The sequence below is a fragment of the Protobothrops mucrosquamatus genome, unplaced genomic scaffold (genome assembly GCF_001527695.2).
Source record: "Protobothrops mucrosquamatus isolate PMUCROS unplaced genomic scaffold, P.Mucros_1.0 scaffold_278, whole genome shotgun sequence".
NCBI lineage: Eukaryota > Metazoa > Chordata > Lepidosauria > Squamata > Viperidae > Protobothrops > Protobothrops mucrosquamatus.
In genome coordinates, this window is record NW_015386354.1 from 208,332 (window position 1) to 218,726 (window position 10,395).

Below are 10,395 nucleotides of genomic sequence, written 5' to 3' on the forward strand. Positions count from 1 at the left end.
GCTCTTCTCCGCCCCGAAGGATCCAGCTGGAGGGTCGCGGTGCCCATTTGAGGAGGAATATCTTGCCAGGGCACAGAAGGGGCGGCTCCTCCTGACAAAGTGGGTGGGAGAGTTTTCCTCCCTCCTCCTTTGAAGACGGGGGTGGGGGGCTCCACCCTCAATCTGCCCTGGTTGTGCAGTGGGTCCCTGGGAAGGTCAGTTCTGAGCAGCCTCCCCTGGCATGAAGCAGAGCCCAGGCAGGGAAGGGGTCGGGGGCCTTGTGGCTGGGCGGAGCTGCAGGAGGCAAGGAAGAGTTTTAATCCCTACCAGTTGATTACTGAGATGATTCAGGATTAATCCTCCCAGCTCTGTCACTGATGGGATCAACCCTAGGAGCTGCTGAGGAAGGCAGTCTGCTGCCCACACCACAGAGGGGGCAGCAGCTTGGCTCCTTGGGGCTGGCCTACAAAGATCCAAAGGGAGGGTGGGCAGGCCTGGCCAAGTGCACCGTGATGTGACCCCCACCTGGGATGCTCCCCCCCCAGGTCTCAGGATGGGCGGATCCTGCTGCAAAACCCTTCCTGCTTGCTGTCCAGGGCCGGTCTCGCTCCTGCCGCTGCTGCACAGATGCCACTCTATAAATGTCAGTGCTGTTAATTACCTGGATTTAATTGGGGCAAAGTTTTAATTGCATCACTACACTGGGCAGAGTTTGATAGATTTGCTCATTAGTGACCCGGCTTGGAACCACCAGCCTTGTGCAGCTTTCAGAGAGAGAGAGAGAGTGGGAACTGGTAGGTGGGGTGTGCTGGAGAGACAGGCTGCCATAAGGGAGGCAGCCATTCCTAGCCCCCCCCCACCAAAAAAAAAACTCTGGAAAGAAACTGTCAGTCTCCTTAACTGCCCCTCCCCAGAGGTTATGCCATTTCACCCTTTTCCAAACCAAGCACTGGGTGGCAGGGATTTTGTGGCCGTTCCTTTCTAAGGGAGCCTCCTTGGAGAGGAAAGCAGGGCTGCAGCCCTCCAGCCTGCAGGTTTCCTTTGTGGTTCATTTTGCAAATAAACTAATCTTTGAAAAAACAAATTAAAAAGCTAATGCGATGCAGAAAGGGGAAATCCCCAGGAGGGGATCATGGGCACTTTGAGTTTACTGGCTGCCACATCTAGTAAATCTCTGTGTGTAAAAGGAGGGCAAATTGGGGGGGGGGAGTGTGTGAGTCAGGAATCTGAGGAAATCTGTCCTCAAACCTGCCAAGTATCTATTGAAGGCCAGGAATTATGGAGGATCCTAAGTAAAACCTATGCACTTTCTCTAATCTTGAGGGCCATTTTGACTCATTTCTGCTTTCTTGTTGTCCCACCCAATTTTGTGTCTTGAGCAGATCTAAGGACCTGGGGCTGGCCTTGTGACACCCAGCATCTCTGTGCCACATGGCGAGGAACATTGGCCCGTCTCCTGGCCCTGCACAGCCCTGTCCATGGAGCGCCCTTGCCTGATCCAGCTCACCTGGGAGCATCCATGGCTCTGGAGAACTTGCTGTGTCCTCTTCAGACTCTTCCTCTGGTTCCTTTCCTGCTACTGCATAAGCTGAAATCTTCCTGAGCAAATCTTTCTGTCTTTCTGCCTGGCTTGGAGTGGATCTTGCCCCCTTCAGTGTTCCACTCAAGGGAGAGTAACCACAGTCTCTAGTGACAATACGGGGGCATCCATATCCTGTCTTGTTCACATACATAGTTAACACCTGTCCCTCTCACCACAAGGAGAATATTTGGGGAGGAAAATAGGAAAGAGGGAGAGGACAGGAAGTTCTCACAGGTGCCAGAAATCTCACATCTTAACAAATTACCAAAATAATTCAAGGGACTGGTAAAAGAATAAATGGGAAGAAGCAATTGGAAGAATGACACCTTTCCAGAGCATTTTGAGATTATTCAAAAACCGAGCTTTCTTTTATAGTAGATCCAGAAAGACACCATCAAGCCTAGCCGGGTCCCAGGAGGGGTTGGAGAATCCTAGAGTTGGGTGGTGGAATCAGAATTGGGGTGGGGGCTCATGACAGGAATCCAACTCAGGCAGGCCAGGCAGGAGAGCCATTAGCCTCTCCCTGGCTCCCCCAAACCCAGAGGCTCCAGTAAGGTCACTGAGAAAGGTAGTGAGTAGCAAGTGTTGAAGAAGGTTGTGTGTGTGTATGGATGCTTGAGTGAATGATGAAGTGTACACACACACACACACACACACGCACACACACGGAAGAGAGTGATCAGGGCATGTTTAGCCTACAGACCACTGTCTGGGGAGATACACAAGAGCAGTCCAGGTATCTGAAGAGTTGTCCTACAGATGAAGGAAGGGACTTGTTCTCTGCTCCTCTGCAGGGCAGGACCAAAAGCAGCGGATTTTAATGGCAAGGAGGTAGATTTATGTTAGGTATTAGAATTGTCCTGAGGGTAAAAGCTATCAATTAGTGGAACAGGCTCCCCTCAGTGGAGCCCTCGAAAGAGAAATTGTCTGAAATGCATTAGCAGAACATGCACTGAGCAGGGATTAAATGATATGATCCCTGAAGTCCCTTCCAACACTGGGGTCCTATAACTATGGCCTAATTTCTTGAACCCCAAGATGCCATGTTTGCTTTCTCCTCAACTTTTCTCTGCTTTTACCAATGGTTTGTTTGCTGGTTTGTATCCCACCTTTATCTCCAACATACCTTCTTCCTCCTGTTTTCCCCACCCTGTGAGGTGGGTTGGGCTGAGACAGAAAAGAACTGGCCCAAAGTCACCCAGGGAGGACTTGAACTCATGGTCTCCTGGCTTCTGGCCTAATGTCTTAACCACCGGACTGAACAGCTCCTTATTCAACCTGCTTTTCTCCATCGGTTAGGATTAGGTCTAAGAGAATGGATCCCCTGGTCCTTTCTGGGGAAAAAAGTAGCCAATAATTCCAGTACCCGTCATGTTCTCTTCTGCAAGCATCTTTTCCCTGCCAGGACCCAGCAAGCTTTTCTGAAGCTCAAAGGTGTGTGTTTCGCAAACTGCAAATTACCAGTTTGCTTCTGGGTTCAATTCAAGGTGCTGCTAATGACCTATAAAGCCCTTTGTGGCACAGGACTGGTTTACTTGAGGGACTGACTCTCCCTGTCACCTCTACTCACCCCACTAGGGTCCTGTCAATGTTAGTACTGCTTTATAATGCCTTGGTTAAGACCACACTTAGAATGCTGCCTCCAATTTTGGTCACCACAATATAAACAGATGTTGAGACTCTGGAAAGAGTGTAGAGAACAGCAACAAAGACGATTAAAAGCCTGGAGGCTAAAACATATAAAGAATGGTTGCTGAAATTGGACGTATCTAATTTAATGAAAAGAAGGATCAGGGGTGACATGATAGCAGTCTTCCAATATCTCAGGGGCTGCCACAAAGAAGAGAGGGTCAACCTATTCTCCAAAGCGCCTAAAGGCAGGACAAGAAGCAACGGATGGAAACTCATCAAGGAGAGAAGCAACCTGGAACTAAAGAGAAATTTCCTGACAGTGAGAACAATTAATCAGTGGAACAACTTGTTTCCAGAAGTTGTGGGTGCTCCAGCATTGGAGGCTTTTAAGAAGAGACTGGGCAGCCTTTTGTCCAGAATGGTCTATGGTTTCCTGCATGAGCAGGGGGTTGGGCTAGAAGACCTCCAAGGTCCCTTCCAATTTATTATTCTGTTATTCCTTTAATTAAGTAATGGCATCTGATGGGATCCAGGAAGAGAGCCTTTTCTGCTGTGATCCTTTGGAAGATCATTCCCCCCCCCCAGGTCAGATTGGTCCCAACCTTGATGGCCTCCCAAAGGGCCTCAAGATGTGGCTTGGGGATCTAGTTTGGGGAATTGGTGACATCAATGCAGAAGCTGCAAAATGGTTGGACTGTTAGAAAATGAATGGTGCTTTCTGCACATTATGATTTTTATGGTTTTAATATTTTTTATTGTTTAATGGTTCTTGTTGTTAAATTTTGTAGGTTTTTTTTAATTTGAAGGGAGTGTGAACTTCCCAGAAGTGAGATGGACAGCTACATAAATTCAATAAACAAATAAAAATACTTAAACAGGTTTGTTCACAAATAAATAATATTCCTGACGTAAAGGGACTGATGGAAGGTGAGAAGCCAGCACTAGCCTGTGAGATGGGAAAGCCTTGGGGAGGGGACCGGCAGCTCTTGTCCCAAGGCAAAATGGAGATGCACCCCACGACGCTCAGCCTCCGGGATTCTGAGGACCAGAATTGTAGGGTGACTACTCCAAATCCAAGTGGTTGCCCCCAAGATCCCCTCCCTTGTCACTCCGGTTGGAGGCAATACGCAACTGGTGCCGAGGACTGACATTCACACCATGCTCTAGCCATGGCTGCCTAAATGCTTTAAATAAACAAAGAGGGCTGGAAGGGGCTTGGCTTCTGGTTGGGCATATATGGCAGTCTGGCTGCTGACCTTCTTTTAAACTTTGCGACTTGATGGGATGGAGGAAGGGGGTCTTTGGGGGGCTCTCTGAGCACTGGAAGGATTTCCCTCTGATACATGACGGGCCCCAACTCTGCTCACTTTCAGGGCCCCCACAGAGACTTGCCTTCCTCCCCAGGCGTTTGGCTCCAGTTGAGCAGAGTTCCTTTTTGGTGATTTCTATTATTTTGTTTGGTCATCACTTCATTTTTTCTGTTTTACATGTATTTGTCGTGCATGTTTTATGTTCTTTCACTTTGTTGTTTGTGTGTCTGCTGCATGCCAGAATTGCATTGCCCGAGTTGGGCAGCTTTGTGAATCCAGATAAATGTTGGTGGTTCATTTGGCTGGGATGGCACGTTTTGTACACAGCCTTCTTTCCTTCACTCGTCTTCTGGCACAGGTGCTCTGGCTGCTCTTGGGGCAACCTGGCAGCACGCCAGGAGGTGGGAAAAACAAAGGAATGCGATCTGCCATTTGAAAGACCGAATTCTGCCCTCCGGGCCATTGCCAGGAACAGATGGGAGAGCGCTCAGGCCCAGCAGCCAATGGCTTCCCTTGGGAGGCTTCTGGTAGCTTAGCTCCCTGTAACGGGCGTCTCTCACCTGGAAACAAAAAAAGGACTTCTGCTGGCGCATCCTTCGGTGTTGCGGGGGCACCATCCTCTCCTGCACACGGAGAGCCAGAGCAGCATTACAGGCCCCTTCGCTGCCTGTGGCGAAGGAGAACTTCCGGTGGCCTGGCTGGGTTGCTCCCTCTGCTCTCTGAGTGCCTCTTGTACAGCTATGAAGTACTGGCACCCCACCCCAGGAACTGGACTTGTGGACTGCATGGCGAGTCCCAGCTTGCCCTGGGTGGAACCTGGGATGGGAGCACCATGAATAGAATAGAATAGAATAGAAAGGGACCTTGGAGGTCTTCTAGTCAAGCCCCCCACTCAAGCAAGAGAACCTATACCATCTCAGACAAGTGACTGTCCTTAAAAACCTCCAGTGATGGAGCGCCCACGATTTCTGAAGGCAGAACTGTTCTACTGGTTAATTGTCCTCACTGTCAGGAACTTTCTCCTTAATTCCAGGTTGCTTCTCTCTTTGGTCAGTTTCCAACCATTGTTTCTTGTTCTGCCTTCTGATGCTTTGGTGAACAACCTGACCCCCTCTTCTTTGTGGCAGCCCCTCAAATACTGTAATACTGCTATCATGTCTCCCCTATTTCTTCTTTTCTTTAGACTAGCCAAACCCAAGTCCTGCAGCCGTTCTTCCTATGTTTTAGTCTCCAGGCTTTAGTTAAAGTCACATGGAGGGGGGAGGAAGGGTCAAAGGTGTGTGATGAAGAGGATTCCTTTCAACCACAGTTTTGTTCTTCCAGAACTGTTCGTATTTCCTAGCTTCCCTCTTGTAAAATTCTGCAGGCAGCTGAAGTCAATAATGTAGAATATATTGCTCAATCCAATGCAATTGGGCCATAGAACTGCCCTTTTGTTTGCTCTCTCTCTTTACTTAATGGATGAGCTTGGCTGAAAATTTTTGTTCATTTCAAAACCTACTTGCTTAACTAGTGATGCCCTAAATTATAAAAGTGAATATCCCACATAATACTGACATGTTTTATGACAGCAGATTAAATAGACCGAAATGCATAATCTCCTTGAGGCCTTCTGCGGCTCAAGATAGTGAAGGAATATGGCAAAATCTTCTTTGCCATCAGCTGGCAAAGAAATGAGATGTTTCAGGTCAGCATCATTTATGCCCCCAACACAAACTTGTGGGTGGTGAATGCTAAGTGGGTCTGAACAGCAGGAAGGTGGTGGCATCCTGCTCAGGCGAGGGCTGGCTCTGGTTGGCCTTCAGCAGCAGCCTACAGCTGGACTTGAGTGAGCACATCCAGCCCTCATGGCTGGCAAAGCCAAAGTGGACAATTAGGTGGTGGCTGAGTGCTTGGAAGACAGATGAGACAGGTCAGGAGAAGAAACAACCCCATTAGGGCTATTCATTGCTGTTTAGGATTGATGAATCGCCCTACCTGGGTTGTTTTTTCTCCTGACCTGGCAGAAGCTGCCATCTGGAGAGATGCCCAAGATATTCCCCGTTACGTGTTTATGAATGGCAAGCATCTTTTTTTTTTTGCTTGCATTCTGGTTCATGCTCAGACTAATAATGCTGGAAGACTCCTTCAAATGTGTTCAGTCAAGTGCTTAAAATCGCAGTGCCAAATACTGAAAAATATCCAGTGCAAAGAAACCAGGGAAAATTGCTTTTCACTAGCTTGCAAATGACCCTGTGAGTGTGTGTTCCTGAAATATTCATGCCTTGCTTCTCCACCACAGGTCTTCACCATCTAGCAGAGACAGCCTCACTGAATAACATCCACCCTCTGAAATGCATGCAGGCGCAGTAGGCAGTTGTGCCTGGCTAGGTGGTTTCCCCAGAGCCAGGAATAGCCAACCTCTCAAGGAACGAGCTGGCTCTTCTGGAAGAAGGGAAACTTTGGGTATGCAGCCATGTGAGTTGAAAGCAGCATTCGGAAGCTTACCCAGAAATGCACTAGAGGCCATGGGCATGTTTTAAAGGTTCATTGCAATAAGCACACCTCTAGACAGCCGTATTCCGAAGCACTGACATTTCTGTGCACAAGCCCTATCTATAGAGCAGGGTAATCTTGCTATGCAATAAGGACCACACTAGTCACTAATGTTGCCAAACCAAAACTGGGAATGCTGGGGTATGCTCAAGCTGTCCGATTCCAGATGTGTTCCTGGTCAACAGCAGGCCTGACCACCTGGATGATGTCTCTTAGGAGTATTGCTAGGCTCCAAGGAAGCCTCTCCTCCATCCTGTGATAGGTTTATCCCCAAATCATCACACATTCACGTCTTCCTTCCTGCTTCTTGCTGAACCATTCACCAAGGGCTTCGTTTGTTCTCTTGCATGCTTGAATTCCATCCTTTGTTGCTCTTACTCTGTTCAGCCACCAACCCTTGATTTCACAGTCCTGCAAAATGATCCATAACTTACACCTTGTCATGTGCTTCTTGTAAATCAACGAACGTACAATCAACTTTCTTTCTCACTTTCATACATGTCTAAATGATCTGCTGTAGAACAAAAATCTGGTCTGTACAACTATTGCCACAGGATGTTATGTTGCTAGTTGGAAACCGAAATTATTTGCAACAAATGTTAGATAGTTTGCAAAGATAAAAACATATGAAGAGGCGTAACGACTTGTGTTGCTACACTATTTTTTTTGTTTAACAATTCTTATCTTTTACCTGAATTTTGCAAAATGTTATTTATCCAAAAAGGGAATAGGGTGATGAGTATGTATGCATTTACATACGTGTGACTTCTAATTTGGAATCATTGGCAAATAAGATGAAAATTTCCTCTACCTTTTTACCTTGGTAATTAACATTTTTTTTTTAAAAGCGTAAGATTCAGAAGTGAACTTTAATACACTTCTACTTTATACTGATAGATCACAGTTTGAAATATAATTTTCAATCCAACTTTTCTTCATTTCATTACCCTACAGTACACACATGAGGGTCAGAATGCATGAAGTGCTTTGTCAAATCCTCTGCTTATGTCTCATGTTCTGTAGTATCTCTAGCATTCCCACAGTCTGCTAAGGAAGTTACTCAGTTAAACAATGTGGCGAGGCTGGCTTGGCCCAGTTGCTCTGAACAAGCCCCTGCTGGTTTCTTTACGTTTTGCTTCAGAATCTTGCCAGGCACTGAAGTCGGCGTGACCTGTGGCTCCCTTTCCCCATAGGTCAGCTGCCTGGGACATCGGTTGGCCTCCCTCAGGTACGAGGCTGCTCACAGCAGACACTAGCTGTGGAAATAGCATAGCCAGAGACAAATGGATGCATATCTCTCTGATACATAAGTTAGAAGAAATGAAGTCATAATAAAAGAATTCCATCAACTGCCATGTATCAAGTATGAGCCCTATTTATATTGAAATCGAAGTTTAAATTCTTGTGTTACTTTCTCTCACCCATACAACGCGATGGCTTGAAGCTTCTCCCGTTGTGGACGGTTTCCTCATGTACCTTGTTACAATTACAGACTAGTCTGATTTCAGGGTGCTTTCTAGAACTGGGGGATGGGTGGGAAGCTTCAGAGGACCACTCTGAAGTTGTGCAGCTGGGTATGATACATACCTCTTTTGTGTATGTGCATCACCACATTGCATACATGCCCAAAGGTGGCTGGACTTGAATGTGACATTGTACGTTTTTCAGCCTGACAAAAGTAGTAATGTCCTGCAGATGCTACGATCTGACTCTCCATAATTTCAGCCACACAGTCCATCTCTAATTACAGTTATTATCTTATTTTGTAATATCCACAATTTGTCTTTTCCCTTTGATTTTGGGCAAACAACAGCCAACATTTCCATGAAGGCCAGGACTTTTTGTTTAATTAATTCCAAATAATGTTACAAGCACTTTCATCAACATATTTCAGATTTATACAATCCTCTTTACCCATTTATGGCTTTCTTAAGTCAAAATCCTATTAACGTTTTTACTGTTAAAGTCTTTCAAATATTATTTTCCTCTTTTTTTTCTGTAATCCAGAAGAAAGGTTGGCTCACTGAGTGGTTGTTTTATTTATTCTGCCAGTGTGATGATCTCTCTTCAACAGTAGAATAGAATAGAATAGAATAGAATAGAATAGAATAGAATAGAATAGAATAGAGCTGGAAGGGACCTTGGAGGTCTTCTAGTCCAGCCCCCTGCTAAAGAAGAGGAACCTACACTATCTCAGACAGGTGAATGTCCAATCTACTGCTTCTACTGCGAAAGCATGGCGGACCTACCGGGGGTGGCTCCGTGACGGAGCGGAGTCCTCAGCAGAAATGGGGGGCCTCCCGAGGGTCGAGGGCTTCGCCGCGACCCCAATTCGGAGAGCTGAGCTCGCCGGTAACCTGGTGCCTGCCGTGTGACTTCCTAGTCTTCGGAGGACTCGGCCCGGCGAGGATATTGATGGGACGAAGGCCGGAGCCCGGCGGAAGACCTGGCCCGGACTCGGCCCTGGATCCGGCCCGGCGGAAGACCTGGTCCGGACTCGGCCCGCGGCCTCGATGACAGCCGAGGCCGCGACGGACTCGGATTCAGAGGCCGCGACGGCTGTGGAGACCACGATGGATGCGACGGACCCGGATTCGGAGGCCGCGATGGCTGTGGAGGCCGCGACGGATGCGGACCTGGTCGGCAACTCGGCCTGTGGCTCGGCGGGGGCGGAGGCCGCAGTCTGGCGGATTTGGAGGCCGTGATGGCCTCGGACTCGGCCGGCGGTTCGGCCTGCGGGCTCGGCGAGAAATGGAGGCCGTAGCCCGGCGGCCTGGCAGCCTGGCGGAGGATCCGGCCTACGGGCTCGGCCTGCGGACTCGGCGGTGGGCCCGGCGAGGGTGGAGGCCATGGTTCGGCGGCCCGGCGGCCCGGTGGAGGATCCGGCCCGAAGAACCCGGCCGTGGATTCAACTTTAGCGGCTGGTCGTCTCACCTATCTCAGGTCTCGGAATGGAAATTGGCCATCAGGAGGACTTGTTTCCCCCCCCCGTGTTTTTCTGTTGTTGGACCTCGTGTTCATGTTTGGAGCTTACTCCAGGTCGGAACTGCTGGCCCTGCGCGATTCCCCCCTCGCGCAGGCATGGCCCAGTACAACCTTGTGGGCCGCCCTCAATGACGGGGTGTGGAACCCGCAGAGGAGCGCAGCAAAAAGGGAAGCAAAAAGGGAACTGAAAAGGAAAAAATTGAGAGCTTTCCTAGTGGGGTGTTTTAAGAAATTTTTAGGGGGTACAGGGAAGGCCAGGGGGGGCATGGGGGATGCCTCTCTGAGGCCAAGGCCAGGCCTGTCTGAGGGACGCGGCATTAGAACGGTGAGGGAGGTGGTTGGGGGGTTAAGGGAGGGTGGTGTGATCAGTAC

General features: G+C 48.5%; 1 protein-coding gene across 1 annotated transcript in view; it reads right to left on the reverse strand.

Moving 5' to 3' along the window:
- Window positions 1–8,776, reverse strand: part of LOC107302604 (heparan sulfate glucosamine 3-O-sulfotransferase 2-like) — a 13,782-nt gene extending 5,006 nt beyond the window's left edge. The window contains exon 1 of the mRNA XM_015831722.1: window positions 8,626–8,776. Coding sequence (XP_015687208.1) covers window positions 8,626–8,776 — 151 coding nt within the window. The remainder of the gene's footprint in view (window positions 1–8,625) is intronic.
- Window positions 8,777–10,395: the final 1,619 nt, after the last annotated feature.